At 36.8% G+C, this 21,215-nt stretch overlaps 1 protein-coding gene across 1 annotated transcript in view; it reads left to right on the top strand.

The window, feature by feature from the left end:
- The first annotated feature begins 1,969 nt into the window (after positions 1–1,969).
- LOC131030645 (NADH kinase) overlaps positions 1,970–21,215 on the top strand; it is a 153,839-nt gene continuing 134,593 nt past the window's right edge. Inside the window, exon 1 of the mRNA XM_057961552.2 lies at positions 1,970–2,254. Coding sequence (XP_057817535.1) covers positions 2,132–2,254 — 123 coding nt within the window. The 5' untranslated portion in view covers positions 1,970–2,131. The remainder of the gene's footprint in view (positions 2,255–21,215) is intronic.

Genomic DNA, 21,215 nt, shown 5'->3' on the forward strand with positions numbered 1-21,215 from the left:
TTATTCACTTAATATCATTCTGTAGACACTCAAAATTGTCTCCTTGCTAAATTGTGTTAGCATCGCTAATTATTCCTCTATATTAATTAAATAATTTTAATTATTTAATTAATCTAATTTCATTCTTCTAAGTCAATATTCCTCTTTTTAATTTCAAACTAATTCTTCGATTTCCATCCAAATCATTTAATCAATCATCTGTTTCCCCTTTAAATTAATTAAATAATTTTATTATTTAATTAATCTTGATTTTCTACTTTAACTAAATGATCTTTATCCTTTAATTTAATTTAATCTCTACTTTTCCCAGAATTAAATAATCTATTTAAGTTATTTAACTATCTAATTATGCTTTCTAAATTAAATAAATTTCATAAATTTATTTAATCTAAATTCCCTTCATGTTGAATTAGCCAATTTTCCTCCAAATTCCAAATTCTAAATTCAAATTCAAATTCACTTCTCATTAATTTCAATTTCTTTTCATCTATAGAAAACTCAAATGCAAATTAAATGACATTTCATCTTAATTTCCTACAACACATGTCAAATTTCCTAATTGACACTGACTCTCAATCAAATTTCAATCAAAATTTTCTGTCTTGTCAATCAATCTAGTTAACAATTCAATCAATCCAGTCTTCAAATCAATCAAGTCATTTAATTATTCAATCAATTCTCTTAACTCATTATTCAATTATGTTCAACTCCTAATAATATCACTTTTAACTAATGAGTGAATCTGTCAATCATATCTAGTCAAGATGAGTAATTTTCTCCCACCAACTTGCCTCATCAAATCTTGACCGTTGATCAATTCTATTATCAAATTGATCTTATCCATTCAATCAAGTCTTTTCAAATCTATAAATTGAGCATCAATATCCCTTTTTTGATAACCACATTCTTCCAATTCTTGCGCTTATACTCTGTAGGTATCGTGCAACTTTGAGAGCCACTACCATATCACACATCAAGGAGGAGAAGAACAATAGAAGTCACATGCTTGGAACCATATCATGCATCAAGAAGGAGAAGAACAATAGAAGTCACATGCTTGGTTTTAATAGGGAGTTTGATTTATTATTGCTCATTGATTTATTCATTTCATTGTTGAATTAGTTAGCAAGCTTCTATTGTTTTACGATTGGATTTGTGATAGATTAGGCTTGTGGTTGCTATTGATCTATTACGCTTATGTTTCCCCCAATTTTCAGTTGGATTTTCATATTTGGTTTCAATGTTTTTTATGTCGAGAGGCATAATACTACAATGACACCCACCCAACTTTCTTATCCGTGTCATTTTAATGACTAGATATCAGATAATTTAAAAATAAGTTAAAGACTAAAATCTAAATTAAAAAACAACTTCCTATTATCATTATTTTTAAATGAAAAAAAATATATTTTTAAATCTAGATTTAAAAGAAACTTCTAATTTAAAAATTTATGTTTTTAAATCTAGATTTTAAAGAAACTTCTATTTTATGTTTTTTAATCTAGATTTAAAAGAAACTTTATATTTTTTTCATGCAAATCATTTCATATTCTAAAATAAGACTAAATTCTAATAAATATTAACCATATAAAATTAATTAATCAATGTTAAAGATATTTTACATATATTTTATTTATAAAATATAAATATGCTAGTTTTAGATTACATCATTATAGAAGTTTTTCCCACTACAAAATACTAGACAACCCAAATTCTTATAATCTTCTTTTTTTGTAAAAATATAAATATATAGTATTTGAAGATAGACGTATAAATGTTTGTGCCTACCCCTAAAGTAGTTCTTTAACCTTCAACTAATTTCTTTAATCCCACAACTAGTTCCATCGAATAAAAATTTTTGGAAAACAAAACACTGTAAGGAAAGAGACTACTTAATGAAAGTTAGCATTTAAATTTAAACTCTGTTTCCCCGACTCAAAACAAAAACTTTTTATTGAACAAAGGAAGAACAAAACTTCAACTTTATAAAAAAGTTAGAATCAAGGAATAAATTTGCATTTCATTGCAGATGAATTAATAATCATTGTTCATTCAATTTTCTAAATCTGCGAGAGAGCGTAACTTAGAAAATGATCCCAAGCTTCCACGAATTCTAATAATAACTTGTTTTATGAAAGTTGTAAACATGGCCATTCGCAGAGCCTTAGTGTTGTCGAAACGAAGTGCTTTGGATGTCTACACCAATCTCCACAGGGATCCCCAAATCATGTCTCTAATTCAAGCGAATCATCCGGTAGATAATTATTTACAGCTTTTTCAATTATAGCTTAAAACCTGTTTTAATATATAGGACAAGTTTATTCGTTGTGAGAATGGTATTATAGATCATTTGATTATTAATGTGGCAATTTTAGTTCGTAATTTGTAATAATTTTCAATTGAAAACTGTTGGGCTTCATGTTATGCAAAGTCCGCTGGTTGATTGCTTAGGCAAATCCTTAAACCCTAAACCCTAAATTCTTTAGCTAAAGCAAAGACTTAAATCATAAAAGTTTTTTGAGCTGATTAAATTCTAAACTGTAAGCCCATTAAAGGAATAAACCCTACTTTTTTGGAGCTGAATACAATCTGAGACATAAATCCATTTGAGCTGAAATAATACCCCGAGTCCTTAACCCTTTGAGATGAATAAAATCTGAAATATCAATCCCTCTGAGTTTAATAAAACCCTAAATTCAAACTCTTATAAGCTGAATAAACACTAGGTTCTAAAGGCTGAGCTGAACAATACTCATTCGACCTTGGGCCACATTTTCTTTTATTATACATTGACTCCAATATATACGATATAAATGGGAATGAGCTCCTGCTTTTGGAAAATTTGTAGGGGTTCATATGTCATCATTGAGTAGAGAGTGCATGTGTTAAATGTTGAGTAATCCTATAGCAGAAAACAATGAAAATGAAATCCACAATCTCTTCTCCAAAAATACTTTTAACCTGTAATTTTTATAACATTAAGGCAGTACATATTTGATGTTTGATTGCAAATGCACACTTCTATTCAATAATTTAGTGGCTATTGAATGTATTAAAACGTAACAGATATGATCTCCAACCTCAATTGAATGCTATTATATGGATTGCCATTGTCAACAGAACAATTTAGGCTATGCTACCAGATCTGCCTGTAGTTTGGCCAGCTTATGGTTCGGTTCAAACCAGATTCATGATCCGGTCCAAACCACCTACAGATACAATCAGGATTTGCTATATCAGGGTTGAATTCATCTTGGATGAACGTTGGCAAGATCTGGGGGAACCCCAGTGAACCTAGGGCCAATCTGTCCATTTTTCCTCTAATTTTATTCTCTTTAATTTTTCTTCCCACCTTTGACATTGTGTTTTAAAAAAATATGAAAGTATCGTGTGCCATGAAGATCCATGTAGTTTTGAAGGTCTTCATTTGGGCTTGGTGGGGGCTCTGCTGCCCCTAGACCTCGTGAAGGTCGCTGCCCGTCCATCCTTGTCGGATGCTGCCTCCAGCGAAGCTATAGGATATGGAGCCATAGCAAACTGACTTTTGGATGCTTCCACTTTTTAATATGTTACACTTGAGATTGAAAAGTGAGCACACTTATATTGCAATTGTCAGTGGCACTGCTTGTGATTCTTCAAATGTTCCTACATCATCTAATTTCAATGATGATGCTAGTGTTGATGATTTAGAAAATCTGAAAATCCTTATGACGTTGAAAATTGATTGTTGAACTTAATATTATTATTTTAATATTGAACCTTGAAGTTTGAACAATGAATATTTCATAATAATTGTCATCTATATTTTAAATGACAGGGTTTATGATGGTTTTGTTGATCATATTATGCTACGTGGTATTCTACTTAATTCTTGTTTTTAGTCTACAGCTATATATATTTATGATTTTCACATGTTTTTTGTATGGATGAATCCAAAACGACCCCAGCCCCAATTTTTTTTGCTGGATCCACGAACCAAACCCATGAACCCTAACCAGGATCTGTACCAGAACCAGTAACATCGAATTTAGGCAAAAATACTTCACATAAACTCAAACCCCACTAAATATCCACTTTGACACCATTTAGATATGCCAGTGAAAGAAAGAAAAGGATGGTAGTCATAAATGTCACCACTGTAATACTTCTACCAGTAAATAGTTTTTTAGAAGCCAATGGATCTTTCATAACTCAATCTTAACTACAGTTGATCCTTTGGGGTTACTGCTGATTTAAATGGTCAAGCATTCATGCATAAACGAAAGCCAAGAGTTGCAAAAACCATTTGCCTAGCTACTCATTGAAGATTGCATCTAGTGGAATAGTTCTTGTTATGCAATTATATCCCCTGCTGCCCCCAACTCAGTTTTGAGTCTTGACATTTTCCATGTTTTTGAGTAGTGTATCTCCTTAGCATGGGGGTAGCTTTGGGACTTAGATATTATGATTGTTGCACAATGTTCGATCTCATGAACAATTTGCATCCGAGCCACTTTCATTGTCAAGACCCATAATCATTAGATCTTTTCTTAAGGCACAACAATACAGGCCCTTTTACTGATGGACCAATCCAATTACTAGAATTATCAAATATTGCAGGCTCTAGACCCATTGGTGTATTAGCCAGGGTCTTTTATATGGAGAGAATCCATCTCATCTGTTTGATCACAAGACAGTGGACAATCAATATCTGAAAAATATTATCGTCATTCATTTCTTTTATTTTCTTTTGGATATTTTTTTAATTTTGTAGCTTATTTCAGCAGATCATCATAAGGAATTTTTTTTTTTTGACAAGATATTTAATAAAATCTATAGAAGATAAGCAGGAAGATAAAATATTTGCAGAACATTAGAAACTAAATAGAAAATAATGAATGAAAGTATTTGATGTGCAATATTAAGTGGGCAAACTATCAAGAACCCAAAGAACAACATTCCACTTACATTGTGTAACCTCTCAATCATAGCAGAGCAATCCAAAACACACCAGAACGATACAAATAGCAGTAGCTTAATTAGATTAGGTGAAGTTAAATCCATAGTCTGTTAATGTTGGCTTAACTAACCATACATATAACCACTAACTAATCCAAACTTACTAAGGCTTACTCATGACACATAGACCGCTCCATAAGAACAGTAAAACAATTACATGTTTATGCTTTATCCTAGCAAAAGAACTAGAATAGTGGAGAGAAATAAATGTACATACGATGTGTTTTTGTTGCATGGAAATCTGCATCTAATTATCTCAAACATAGTTTGCAAGCTCAGACTTGGCAAAACATGCAGACCCAAATTTGACTTGGATTCAACTACTTGGCAAAAACTTTGTAAAACTCAACAAGTTAAAAAAAGACTTAAATTCCTTAAAAGCGTAAGTTTTGCGCAAAACTTAGTTACAAAATGTATTAAATGAGTCCATAAAACATCGGAGAAGTGTTTTCTGTTAGATCTGATAATAAAAATAATACATGTAAATACGATGGCCAACTAATAAATATGATTTGTATTATGAATTTTTGATAATTGTTATTGAAAATTATCATCATAAATTGCATACATGGAAGTTAGCACAAATTACAATTTTTCCTTCTTCATTCTAGTGAAAAATTGGGGCACAAGTCTAGTCTTAGCAGTCGATTGTGGCTCCATTGTCATACTAGAAAGTTGTGGTTCCAACCATAAACTAGATGGTGATGACTTCACAACCTCACATTTAACATCATTGGCAATGATGTCATTCAATTCAATGTCTCATGCTTCTATTTTAGCTACACTCTTCATAGCTTGCCTCTTGAAATCAGCATTTTCATCTTCTATAAACATGGGGGTGTCCTCATCCTACATAGTCCAATCTTTGTATAGGTAAATATATCAAACTCTATAGGCTTCTAAGTAGTTGTGTCCTCCACTTTTCTTGTGCGAAGACAAAGGTTGTATTACACAAAACTAGGTCATTGTATCATTGAGACAAGTTATTGTGCTTCTTCAGTTGAATTGCATCAAATAAACTCTAATTGTGCTTACTTCCAAAAGAGCTACAAGGTTGAAACAAAATATAAAGGGGCAACTTTTAAAGAGTTGAGATATTTCCACCCCAATCTTCCACCAAGAACACGGAAGTAAGATATTAAATTTTTTACAAATAAGCTATTTTATTGGGTTCCTTTAAAACCCCCTCCATACCAGTATGGGTATGGTTTAGGTTTGGGTCTCGGGTATCAGAATACTATTCTTTATTTATTTAATGGTCAATATGATGTAATTTTGTATATATTAGAACTTTCTATTTTTTCATTCATCATCAATTGTTTCTTTTAGAAACATTGATCTGTTGTATTCTATTTAATGATCTTTCTGATCATTTGTAAATACAATTAAGTTTTTACCAAAATTACTTCTCAGTAATATGGTATCAGAGCGGGAAACGCATTAAATAAATTTGTCAATTTTTTTCAAACCCTTTTTCGAAGAAATTTTTTCAGAATTCAAATTTTTCTATTGGGTTTCTAGTCATTTCATTTTCCCAGCAATTCGTGGTTATGTCTTTGGCGTTGTTTTTCTCTGCAAACTGGCGACTTTTCTATGCTCATGCGACACAAATTATTTTTGCATTTTATCGAGTGTCGTTTTTTTTTTTAATTCCTCTGCAGCTCGCGATGAGGGTTGAAATACCCTTCTTTGTATTCGTGCGATGCACATACCCGCATTTTTTCGCGATTTTTCATTGGTTTCAAGGCTTCTGTGTGGGTTCGTCTTCTACAAATTTCTGGCATCGACATTCCTTTGGGCAACGCGACTTCATTTTTTCGTTCACATTTTTCTGTGTCCCTTTGGCTTTCTCCCGCGATCTTCATATTTTTGCGCCCTTTAGTCTGTGTTAACGTGATTTAAAATCGCGGGGCTTTCTTTTTTTCTTCCGATGGATCTTACACGACCTCTGTCTCTCGTGACAATGGATTTCTGCCATGTCTGTTCGTGTTTTTCTATGCGACGAGGGTTGCATTTTCAATGGGATTTTTTTGCTATTTTTCTGCACCAAACCCACAATTTTTACAGCCAGCTAGGGTTTTACTTTTTAATCCTCAATTTCAAGCCGGATTCGCATTCTGATTACAAATTCTTTGTGGGTTTTTCGAGAGCTTTTCTGGGTTAGTCGAAAATTTTACTTCAATATCCATGCTAGCTGTATTTCGTCTTTTTCAAAGTTCGTACATGATTCTGCCTCTATTTTAGTTTCATGCCTTTTTTGAGATTTCTCGTTTTTCGTGCATTGGGAAACGTGCACAATGGCGTCATTGACCAACTTAATGTTGGAAGGCAGTCAAAGATTCAATGACAAGAATTATAACACTTGGAAGCAGCGCATGTTGACAATTTTTGAATACTGTCGCCTTGATGATCTTGTTTTGGGAAAAGAATCTCGTCCTACCACAACCAGAGCACATTAGGACAAGTTTGATGACCGAAATTCAGAAGCTATCATGCTTCTCAAGCACTTTGTCACAGATGACCAGTTGCCTCCAATTCCCTTTGGCAAATCAGCATCAGAAATCTGTAAGCATTTGAAGGAATTGCATGAAACATTCGACAAAAGCTGAGCGTTTTTCTTGAAGAATTAGTTGTTCTCCATTATGATGGATGAACGTATGTCCTTACAGGAGCATCTCACAAAGATTAAAGACATTCGAGATCAACTCGAAGTTATTGGTCGAAAAATGGAGGAAGAGGATATGGTAGTCATCACCCTCAAAAGTCTGCCAAAATCCTATGAGCACTTCATAGAAACTCTCAACATTACTTCAACAAATGTTGATTTGAAGTTTCCCGAGTTATGCACCAAACTTCTGCAGCAGGATCGTTGGAATTTTGGAAACAACAGTTTGGTAGTAGTGCCACTTCATCCTCCTCAGAGAAAGCATTTGCAGCCAAATCCTTTCACAAGGATAAAGGCAAATCTCAGTCATCCCAATCATCTTAGCAGAAGGGCTCCAGTTAGTCTCAGGATGGTTCGAAGAAGAAGTTTCAATGCAACTATTGTCACAAATATGGCCATATGATCAAGGATTGTCGCAATCGGATAGCTTCCAAACAACGGAAGCAGGAGGGTCTCAGCCTAAAGCCAATGTCGTTGAGCACACAGAGTAGGAAGAGTCTACCTTTTACGCCTTCATGGCTAAAAGACCTACAGACCATGCGAAATCTTTTGCCCGGTATATAGATTTTGGTGCTTCACGACATTTCACTCATAGGCGTGATTGGTTTACAAAATTATCTCCCTATATTGATTTAATCATATTTGGTGGAGGTGAAGAGTATACCGTTATTGGCAAGGGCAATGTCCAGATACACTTTGGTGGGAGGAATCTCATATTCCTCAACGTATACTATGTTCCTGGCATGGAACTGAACCTACTCTTAGTGAGTTAGATCATGCGGCATTCTCCTCAGCTTGATATGGTATTCAGTGCACACAAGTGTTCGATTGTTGATGGTGCCACACACACTATTGTAGCTGCTGGCATCGAGGATCATGGTCTATACAAACTTGTGGATATAGGTGATTCTCTTGAGCATGCCTTCATAGCAAAATCATCCTCCATCACCAGTCTATGGCATTAGTGATATGGTCACTTGAACATTCACTACCTCACTCAGCTTGTTCGGGAAGATTTAGTACATGGCCTACTTGAAATTCAAACTCAGAATCAATGAGTTTGTGAAGCTTGTCAGGCTAGGAAGCAGCATAGGACACCATTCAAGAATGGTGACTCATGGCGAGCCTCTAGGGTACTACAGTTGGTTCACGTTGATGTATGTGGTCCAATGAATACACCTTCTGTTACTGGGTGCAGGTATTTCTTGCTTTTTGTTGATGATTTCAGTCGTAAGATGTGGGGGTACTTTCTTAAACAGAAATCAAATGTGTTTCCTGTATTTCAGAAATTTAAGGCCTTAGTAGAAAAAGAGTCTAGTTTGTAATGTCCCCAACTAGGGATTACCTGAATTTCATCCTAAATTAGTAATTCCATAATATAGTTTATTATTTTTTCAAATTATGAGAGTGACTTAATCGATTCATTGAATAAACTTACGAATTGACGAATAAATACATGGATTAATAGCACATATATTGCAAAGAATGATAAACATGTCTTTCTACCTATAACCAATCATAGTTTAGTTTGGTAGGAAAGCCTTGAGAGGGTGCCTGTAAACTGCTCAACCCAAATAAGCCCAAGAGCATGCAGCGTCCCACTATGACAACTCACCTCTTGGCCCACAAGAGGCAGGAATGTCCCACTATGACAATTCCATCCCTTGGGGTGGCCTACTTATCTTGGGAGAACCGGTAAACTGCAATTCCCTAACATACTTCCTCCATTCATTCCTTTGATTGATTACGAGATAAGACAAGCATATATAAATAATCTAAGAAAATATAATCAAGTATATATATATATATCAAGCCAATATAAATCTTGATAACATCATTATCATATATATATATATATATATATATATATATATCTATTATCCTCATGAAATTAAATATGACTGTCATCTTATAGCAGTCTATATTAATAGTATTATTAAAATCTGCATAATAACATTACCAAGCTTCATAGATTAAGCATACGTATTAAGCACATCCCCATGCATACCACCAAGAATACAAATGTTACTGCCTGTAACTTGATAACCATTCTGATCTGATCTGATCAATGGTGATGTGTGGTGTCACTAGATGCTTTTGATTCCTTCCCTTTATATCTCTCAATTTGAGGGAGAGGTCACACCTCTTCATCATGTATGCCCTTTGGCAAGAGACATACCCTTTCACCATTAGCACCCTTTGAAAGAGTGCAACTCTTCATTATTTCTACCCTTTGAAAGGGACACAACCTTTCATAATCAGATCTGCACTTATTATTTAAATTAGATCTGCACTTCTCATTTCCAAATTATACCCCCCTCTCAAATGAGGTTTTCTTCTCCCTTTTATATCTCATTGTTGAGGGAGTCGCAACTTTTCCTTTCATGTCTTTTGACTTTTCATTAACTTAATTAATTTTTAATTAATCATATTTAATTATATTATTTTATATTTTAATTTAATTTTTAATGTTTTAATTTTATTATTATCATTTATTATTAAATTCTATTTCAAAGTGGGGACATTACATAGTTGTTCTATTATTATTCTTAGGTTTGATAATGGGGGGGAGGTTTGTTCTACTGCTTTCTCCACTTTCTGTGATACACATGGCATAAAACGTCAGTTAACCACACCATACACCCCTCAACAAAACTGCATTGTAGAGCGTTGCAACCGCACCATTACAGAAATGGCTAGGTCTATGTTGGAACACAAAAATGTTCCTAGGAAGTATTGGGCAGAAGTAGTGTTTACTGCAGTCTATCTCCTTTATAGGTCTCCCACTCATGTTGTTAAGGGGAAGACTCCTGAGGAAGCTTGGACTGGTTGCAAACCCAGGATTAGTCATTTAAAAGTTTTTGGCTCTTTAGCATATGTATGGATTCGAGATGCCAAGCGCTCCAAGTTGGATTCCAAGAGTCGAAAGCTTATGTTTACAGGGTACAGTGACAACCACAAGGCTTACTGACTAATTGATGTAGACATTGATCGTCTTATCTTCAGTCGTGATGTTGTCTTTGATGAAGAACGAGGACCATTTCAGCTTTCCTTGTCTGAGTAGCATTTTGAGGATCAGCCTTTGAAGGCTTCTAATTTGGGTGTCCGTCTTCCATTGGGTTCACCTAATGGGAGGGATGATGCAGAATTTGAATTTGGTGATGCACTACCTGAATTACCTCCGGATGATGCTAATCTTCCACTTGTTCCTGTTCCACCTCCAGTTCTACCCCCAGTTCTAGTTATTTCTCCTGCATCTGATGTTGGCACTTCTACTCTCCAGCCTAAATGGTGGGCTAATACCATCAGTGATCTTTGTCTTGATGAGCTCATTGAGGGTAGATCTTCCAGAAATAAGGGCAAGCAGCAAAATACAGTTAACTTTGCTCTCATGGCCAACATTCATAGTATTTATGAGCCTCAAATGTATGCATAGGCAAAAGGGATTCCAGAGTGGGAACAGGCAATGGACGCATAATACCAAAGCCTTTTGAAGAACAACACCTGGGTTCTCTTTGATCTTCCTCCAGGGAAGAAGCCCATTAGCTGCAAATGGGTGTATAAGGTCAAGTATTTTGCAAATGGTACCTTAGATAAATACAAGGCTAGATTGGTTGCTCGAGGATTCACACAGCGGGAGGGCATTGATTATGAGGAGACTTTTGCTCCTACTGCCAAGATGAGTACCATTCGTCTTCTTCTCGCTATTGCAGCTCAATTTGGATGGAAAGTCCATCAGATGGATGTTAAGAGTGCCTTCCTCAACAGTGAGTTGCAGGAAGAAGTCTACATGACACAACCTCTTGGTTTCAAGGTTGCCAGTAGAGAACATCAAGTATGTAGACTCATGAAAGCACTTTATGGACTCAAACAGGCTCCTCGAGCGTGGTACATCAAGATTGATTAGTACTTGGTTGCTCATGGTTTTCAGTGTAGCCCTTTTGACCCAAATTTGTACTCCAAACACTCTGGTGATGATGATCTCTTTCTTGTTGTCTATGTTGACGACTTGATCATTACTAGTAGTTCAACACATTTGATTGCAGAAATCAAACAAGACCTGTGCAAGGCTTTTGACATGACAGATTTGGGGCTTCTCCATTATTGTTTAGATGTTGAGGTTTGGCAGACTGATGATAGCTTTTTTATTTCTCAGTCTAAGTATGCCCGAAACTTGCTTGACAAGTTTCGAATGCAGGATTGTAAACTTGCTTCCACGCCTATGGAGATAGGACTAAAGTTGTCAGCCAAGTCTGATTCTCCTCGTGTAGATGAAACAACATTCAGGCAACTAGTGGGTAGTCTCATTTATCTCACTACCACTAGACATGATCTTAGTTTTGCAGTGAGCTACATTTCACGCTTCATGACAGCCCCCAAGGCTGATCATTGGGTAGCAGCAAAGTGTGTGCTGCGTTATGTGAAGGGCACTTCTGATTATGGACTTCTTTACACTCGGAGTCACGATCCTAGACTCAATGGTTTCATAGATTCAGATTGGTTAGGTTCGGTTGATGATAGGAAATCAACCTTTGGATATGTGTTCAGTTTGGGATTTGGTGTAGTCACATGGACTAGTAAAAAGAATAGGGAGTTGCTCTCTCCTCGATAGAAGCAGAGTATTGAGGAGCAGTTAAGGCAGCTTGTGAGGCAGTTTGGCTTCGCTGGATGCTTGCGGATATGCAAATATCTCAAGTAGGTCGGACTCCCTTGTTCTATGATAATCAGGGAGTTCTCAAACTTGCCAAGAATCTCGTCTTCCATGAAAGAACCAAGCTTGTGGAAACTCATTGTCATTTTATTCGGAAGCTTGTTGGAGACGGCTTAGTTCAATTGCAGTATGTTCCAACTGCGGATCAGACTGCAGACATTCTCACCAATAGTGTGGTACATTTTCAATGCCTACCTCTATCACAATCTCCTTCAACATAGGACTCAAATTGTTTGCATTTTTTACTTTATGAGAGGCATCTATAGACTTAAAAAACACCATCTCACTGCTAAAAAGTTTATCATGACAGTGAAATGACATCCTTAAGTGAATCCACTTAACATTTGTAATGACCCCAAATTTGGTGAAATGAACTAATTAAATTAATTATTTTAAGGTTGTCCAAATAATTAAAATATTAAAAGGATAACTTTGTTTTAATTAATTTAATTAAAATAAGTGACTCCAATAAAATAATAAAATATTATTAGAAGTCACTATATTTAATAAAATCCTCTAGCCTATTCTAGAAGCTACATCATGAGGTGGAAATTGGAAAAGTCTAGAAGGCTCATCAAATTATTATTAAAGAAAGGGTTTGCAATTTAATTGGGGTGTTCAGATGCTTTTGGATTTGATGAACAAATTAAGATCTTTGGGTTTGCAATGTCAATTCTTAAGAGCAACATCTATGTTACTACCTTCTATCACGATTATTTGAGCATAACTAACTAATTCTCTTTAATATAACTTATGATGCCATTAAAACCATGCCTAAATCCAAACCAATCTGACCCCATTCCCAGAAGAGGGCTTGGCTGCCTAGGGTGCTTGACACCACCTCCTTAATGTAGCCCAGACTACCGGAACTCAGTCCATTCACCCTTGGAGCCTGCAGCCCAGATTTCAGGAGGATTCCTTTCACCCTTGGGGCTTTCTATTGAAGTGGTTTAACTCTGCCCTTCCCTAGCAGCACCCATCTCCCTTGGGGAATAGAAGGATTAGAATAGATTTATGACCTAGGACAAAGTTATGGCAATATCACTTTGTACTGGGGATGTATATTATGACTGTCATACATGTTGCAGTCTATTTTAATATTACTATTAAATTCAGCATAAGAACATCATTAGGCTTCCTATATTAAACATATATATTAAGCACATCCCCATGCATACCACCAAGAACAAGGATGTTACTGCCTCCTGTTGGTGTTGGAAATAAGCCACACCTGAACTGACGATGGACTGGTTCAAGAGGGGCCAGTAGCTCAGTGGTAGAGCACTCCAGCAGTGTATGGAAGGTCCTAGGTTCGAGTCCTAGTTGGTCCATGTCTCAACATGGTATCAGAGCCAGGTCCAGGCTAGGAGCCCCAAGCACACGAGAGGTGTGGCTTAAGGGGGGGTGTTGGTGTTGGAAATAAGCCACACCCGGACCGATGATGGACTGGTCCAAGAGGGGCCAGTAGCTCAGTGGCAGAGCACTCCAGCAGCATATGGAAGGTCCTAGGGTCGAGTCCTAGCTGGTCCATGTCTCAAAACCTGTAACTTAGTAACAGTTCTGATCTGATCTAGTTAATGATGATTTCACTGGATGCTTTTGATTCCTTTCCTTTATATCTCTTAATGTGAGGGAGAGGTCACACCTCTTTGTCATGTATGGCCTTTGGCAAGAGAAACACCCTTTCACCATAAGCAACTCTTCATTATTTCTTCCCTTTTAAAGGGACACAACTTTCTCATTCAAATCTGCATTTCTTATTTAAATCAGACCTGCACTTCTCATTCCCAAATTATGCCCCCTCAAATGAAGTTCTCTTCTCCCTTTTATATCTTATATTTGAGGGAGTCACAACTTTTTATTTTATGTCTTTTGACTATTCATTATATTTTAATTATATTCTTTTATATTTTAATTTAATTTTTTTAATATTTTAATTTTACTATTTATTGTTTATTAGCAAATTCTATTTCAAAGAGGGGACATCACAGGAAACCTTCAGGAGCTTGACGGAAGGGCTGGATGAAAATCTGGTTTTTTCAAGAGGTAGATTCATGACGAAGTCTACATCAGTGCCAAATTTGTAAAGTCTCCATTGGAGACAAATTTGCAGATAAGTTTCAGTTTTGATATATTTTGTGCTTATAGCTATTGGGGAAAAGATTACTGCTTTCTGAGATAATAAAATGATTGAATAGATGTTATTGGCCATAAGGAGTCTTTGCTGTGGATGTGATATTAAGATAATTGCAGTTGTGAGAGTTCATCGATAATTCTATTTAATTGGTGGGTTTTATTTCTGTTATCGATCAATGGGTTCGATAAATATATATATTGGCCGCTCTTTGCAATAGTAGCGATTCGTTTTATTAAATTGTGAGTCTTCAATATTGGCCATTGGGGGTGGTTATAAGGGTTCAAATTAATAAAAGATCAATATAAGGATTACGGGCTATACTTTATGGAGCATTAGTAGAAATATTTCATTGGTAGTGATTGTAAATAGTTTTCTCGTGGGTCTTTCTATGGTATGAAACACAGCAAATAAGAGTTTGAATCCATTAGAAGAAAATATCATTTCCTATAGCCAGTTCACATAATTCTCATGGGGTAGAGACTATTGCCGAACCAATAACATGGCCTTCCAGGTATGCCGTAAGGGGGGGGAACTGGGTGAGAAGCTGATATCGCAGGTCAAAGGGAGAGATATATGTTTTTTTTTAGACTGTAGGAATTGGGTATAGCGCCCCCCTATAAATTGCAGTGCGTTGGGTAAACTTTTTAACGTGATTGATGACACTGGCATGACACGTCCTTCGGTACCATGTGGGTTGGGGGGAGACTAGACCTCCTGACCTTGTGCTTCACCACTAGAAGCTCTCACCAATCAAGCTAGGCCCCCATCCCAAAGGGAAAGATATTTCAGTGCCTTACGCGTGGAGTCTTAATTTCCAAAATCGGATAGAGTCATTATTGTTGTTCTTTGTCTTGGTATTGGAATATCTAGTAGGTGTTGCTATTTCCTGTTTGCCTTGAAGAAATTGGAGCTTCATTTGTTCGTATGTATCTGTTCTTATATCTTCTTTATTGATCGATCGTATCCAGGATCTAGCCTCCATTTGGGAAGAGGTGGATGAAATTCAGAATGAAATACTCCCTCATTTGAAGGTTATCTGAGGCATGTCGAAGAGAAGCTTAGTGGATGCAGGTATCATACAGACAGGAGACAGGTACGACTTTAACACATGGTACTATACTTTGGTCACTCAGATTGAAGTTCTGAAGAAATCCGAGACCAAATGCTTTGAGACAGAGGAAAGTGTTAGAGAGATCCTGGGCAAGGTATTCCGTGTGGCGTTAGAGATCTGGAAGAAGGAAAACCTAAGGGAGAAACATTTACAAGCGGAGAACCTGAGAGCCAGGATTCAGGCAAGCTTCTTCAAGGATTCAGGGATGATTTACAAAGGCGATCTTTCAAAGATTGCAAACTTCCTCTCCATCGATGAGAACTTCCTTACCCAAGCAGTTGAGTGGGAAGGCATTCTTGCCACATGTACTGATGATGTGGACATCATCGACTTCCAGATTGGCGGTTTGCCAAGTGTCACCATGGAGGAGGTCAAGCTTATTGTGTCCACATACGTTGAATCTTTGAAAGAAGAAAGTGGCCACTCACCTCACTGAAATTAGCAGCTGCGCCACGTGTCACTCTTTCATTCATTTGAGCTGATAGTATTTTGGGAAACCCTAATTAGGGTTTAAGACTTTCAATCTCAGCCCTTGATTGCTGTTTGATCTCGGCCATTCATTTATTTTGAAAAACTATATAAGGTTGCCTCCTCTCATTTGGAGAGTGTGAGGTTTTTGATGTATTGTTGCTTAAGGTCATTTCCAGATAATATATTGCATGTGCGCTACTTTGTAATCCCTATTATTTGAATGATTTGCATGGTTTCAATTTCCTCAACACTTAGTTAGAATTAATTTAGATTTGCTTTCATTGTTGTTAATTTGAATGCAGGATTTGATAAGTATCAATTGATGGTGTATCTCCGCTCATACTTTTGGTAAATGGATGATTTCCACTCTACTGTGCAAAGTTAGTTTGAGCTCGTCCCCTGTGCATCCCAACATCGTGATCATAAGCAAAACCCATTGAAGATTGCACCGGCCTTGTGTAGTTGTCCCTAGTGTGGCGAAGCAAGGTTTGGTTTCTCGAGAGCACCCAGTTGATACTGTCTCCAGAATTTGTAGGATTAGATTAGCCTTTTCAAACCCTATCCCTTTTCCCTTTCTTTTGAAAGTTTAAATCCCAAAAAATCCAAAAAAAAAAGAAGAGCGTAAAATTGCTAAATCCATCTAACTCCAGCAGTTCAAGATACTTGTTAAATGTAAGATTTTCAGAATACACTACCCAAGAAGCTATTCCACTAAAGTCGCTTGTTCGCACATATAGACCTTGGAATCAGTAGTGATTTTTCAAGAGAGGATAGAATGCCTTTGGGTATCCTATCCTAATGTTTGGTAGATGATAAAACAGATACCAACAGGTTGATCACTCTTTTGGGATATAGGTTAGAGAGGAAGTGTTGTGGCAGTTGGGCATTCCACCTGTAGTCAGTTTAGAGCAATGAGATACTACAGATATTGGGAAAGGTGGATGGCCTTTTTGCTTGTGGGATCTAGGTGTAGCATTCCCATGGATAGTTATGTTTTAGGGAGTTGGTAACAACTCGAGGATACTCCCTTTGGTGGACTTATTCAAGCATGCTTACCCGGCCACTCTTTGGATGTATTCTAATTTTCAGACCTGGGATCCAAGAATTTTCATGATTGATGGCGTATTTTCCAAGGTGCTGCAGCATGACAGTGTGATTGAAATCAATTATAGCAGAGTGGTGCAGTGGATTGGCAGAGCAGTATTCCTGAGACTGATTTGGGATCCTGGAGGTACAGTGAATCATTGCTTGCGGACAATTTGGTGAAATGAATTAATTAAATTAATTATTTTAAGGTTGTCCAAATAATTAAAATATTAGAAGGATAGGTGACTCCAATAAAATACTAAAATATTATTAAAAGTCACTTTATTTTAATAAAATCCTCCAGCCTATTCTAGAAGCTACATCATGAGGTGGAAATTGGAAAATTCTAGAAGGTTCATCAAATTGTTACAAAAGGTAGGGTTTGCAATGTAATTGGGATGTTTAGATGCTTTTGGATTTGATAAACGAATTAAGATCTTTGTAGACGGAAACCTTTAGGAGCTTGATGGAAGGGCTGGACAAAAACGTGGTTCTTTCAAGAGGTAGATTCGCAATGGAGTCTACATCAGTGCCAAATTTGTAAAGTCTCCATTGGAGACAAATTTGCAGGTAAGTTTCAGTTTGAGCTATTTTGTGCTTATAGCTATTGGGGAAAAGATTACTGCTTTCTGAGATAATAAAATGATTGAATAGATGTTATTGGCCATAAGGAGTCTTTGCCGTGGATGCGATATTAAGATAATTGCAGTTGTGAGAGTTTGTTGATAATTCTATTTAATTGGTGGGATTCATTTCTGTTATCTATCGATGAGTTCAATAAATATATATATTGGCTGCTCTTTGCAATAGTAGCGATTTATTTTATTAAATTTCGAGTCTTCAATATTGGCCATTGGGGGTGTTATAAGGGTCCAAATTAAGAAAAGGTCAATATAAGGATTACGGGCTATACTTTATGGAGCGTTAGTAGAAATATTTCATTGGCAGCGATTGTAAATAGTTTTCCCGTGGGTCTTTCTATGGTATGAAACGCAGCAAATAAGAGTTTGATTCTATGAGAATAAAATATCATTTCCTATAGCCAGTTCGCATAATTCTCATGGGGCAGAGACTATTGCTGAACCAATAACGTGGCCTTCCAGGGATGCCGTAAGGGGGAAACAGGGTGAGAAGCTGATATCGCAGGTCAAAGGGAAAGATATTTGAGTCCCCTATGTGTGAAATCTTAATTTCCAGAATCAGAGAGAGTTATCATTGCTGTTCTTTGTCTTGGTATTAGAATATCTAGCAGGTGCTGCTATTTCCTGTTTGCCTTAAAGATATTGGAGCTTCATTTGTTCGTGGCTTACTGTTTCTGTGATTAATGTATTGAATCAAGGCAAATAATATTAATGTTAGCGCTTCCCAATGTTAGACATTAATATAATCTTATATCGTATGCATCTGTTCTTATATCTTCCTGTGCTTGGTTATTGCTGTTTAAGAAGGCTATTTCGGGTTGTGTCTTGTAGCAATTTTGATTAAACAATTGCCAGTCTATTTCTATTTATTCTATGTTTCATGGTTCATTGCAATATTTGGAACTGAATTCACCAGACAAAATATATCAGACAGTGGAACAGCAGTATTGAAAACTTATCTATGTTAAGAAAAGTATAGTTCCAGATTTGGGGATATTTCATGTATGCCAACTGTTTGATAAAATTTCCTGAGTAAAAATACAAGTTTGGGGGTAGAATCTAGTGAGGGTTCTTACAACATTTCATACACAAGTGCAAGGTGTAGGCATGCATAACATGATCCTCTATCTATCTAGGCAATTTGCAGTCACTTAAGATGTTCCCTGAGTTATACTACTGAATCATGAGATCATGTAGAACTCTAATCTATTCTTAAATTACATAGGATAGAGGAATGCTCAATTTTTAACAAATGTTTGGTCTACAACTAACCAAACCAGTGCCTACTCCATTGGGCAATAGAGTCATGAACTGCAAGGTAAGAGGGTGATAAACTTGCAAAGTATACATTGAACTAGGTGTATGCATGCATGCAAATGAGAGATAGTGCTTCATGCAAAAAGGTATATTGAATAACCCTTCTCAATACTACAAAAATCCACATGGAATAAAGGAAATATAACTACAAAGGAGTTTGTAATGCATTAGAAGATGTTACACATCCATCTAATCTCTGTTACATTCATAACAACAAATGTGGCAAGAGAGGATTCACAATTGGGTTCGAGCACCTCCTTGAATAATCACAAACTTCCACAGGGACATAACATTTACATGCATTGTATTCTTCAAATATCCTTCCCATGATCTAGGAAGCATACCTGCTCTCCTTATAGACCAGAGTTGCATCACTTGATGCTGTAAAATAACTAGCGACACATATTTGGCCAAGAAATTGGTTCAATGTGATCCTACAACACATGAAACAAGAGTGTATATGTATCATTCAACATCAAGGCCATGTGAAAAGAAAGAGACCATTGAGAAGAGAGATCTACCTTGGATCATGCAAGGTCTGCCCAACAAGAGTAAACAAGCCATGCCTTCATAGGTGTGGATGAAAGAGGTTATCTAATAGTGCAACGAAAATCCAACCATTGATCCAATCCAAAGAAAACCTATGATGACCATGCATGGGGGATCCATGTGAGCATTGAAATCATGCCTCCTTGTGGTATATTTGCCGAACAGCCCAAGGAGCAATGTTGTGGTGGAGGAGACATCCAACTACTTGTGGAGCCATCCATAAAATTTGTATTTCAAATGCATCTTGAGAGGCATGGGAAGGATATGGTAGGTGGGATGACTAGTAAATGACAAGCTAGGTAAAGTATTGAACTTCATTTGAGTGCTTGCTGTCCATGGAGAAATAGAGTAGACCAAACAATGAGTGAGACATGGAAAAAAGTCTGTTTGCACTAGGATGAAGAGACATGAATCTGTTGTTATTCTAATATCATATATTTTTAAGTACATATGTTTGCTGGTACAACTGGTAAATTAAGTACAGGAAATAATAATGTACATGACAATGCATACCAGACACGGCATAAAATATATCTTTATTTGCACATTCACTTATTACAAAGAAGAGACCAAAGATGGTCGGCCAAGGATTACACTAGATCCGACAATACCATCCCCCTTCCTTGACAGTACATGGCATAATTAAAGGACTCGACGGTTGCCGAGAGGTACACAACCATCAACCAATTGACTCATAACCACCCGAGACTGACAACCCACTCAATACAATTAATTAATACCTTGTCGGATAACAAATATTATCAAACATAACAATAGGCAATTTATGCCGACAACATCATCCCCCCCAAAAGAAAAAGTCATCTTCTAGACGACAAGCAAACATCAAGTAATATTCGGGAAAACTAACGACAAACGACTTCGATGGGACAACCCCAACTTGTAGTGTACCTGCCAAATCAAATGGGGGTTTGGGGCAATGCCCCCAATAGGGTCAAGGGGCAGTGCCCCCAGCGGGGTCGAAGGGGCAGCGCCCCTCGCAGGGTCCCAGGGCAGCGCCCAGGGCGTGCTCATCAACACCAAATTACAACCTTCAAACCCACACGGAACTCCATGGCGTGTATCAATTTTCTGCTTTTTAAGACGTCAGGAACAAGGCCAAAGAAGTCAAAATTCTGATCAAGGTGCATTCTCCCGTATGGGAATTGTGTTTTTTGACTTGTTCTTTCATACAGACTTGTGCTTCTCTCTTGGTTGTACGATGCATAGGTGTGTGGCTTGAGACTCCCTTCATCCAACTCAAAGCTGATGCCTTCGAGTTTTTGCTATATTGCTTCCTTGACCGTACGGTATTTCTCCTGTGGTCTGTACGGATTTGTCTTGGTTGGCGTACGGTCTTCGCCTTTGGTTGCCGTACTTGCAGCGTGGTCGAACGACCTCTCCCTGATTGCATCCCTGTACATCGAGGATGCCTCATGTATGATGTCCGTACGACTTTCATGAATGTCGTACGATGTCTCATGTGCCATATCCGCCGTACGGTTTCATCATACACCATACACTTTTCTCTA

The sequence above is a fragment of the Cryptomeria japonica genome, chromosome 3 (assembly GCF_030272615.1).
Source record: "Cryptomeria japonica chromosome 3, Sugi_1.0, whole genome shotgun sequence".
NCBI classification, from domain to species: Eukaryota; Viridiplantae; Streptophyta; class Pinopsida; order Cupressales; family Cupressaceae; genus Cryptomeria; species Cryptomeria japonica.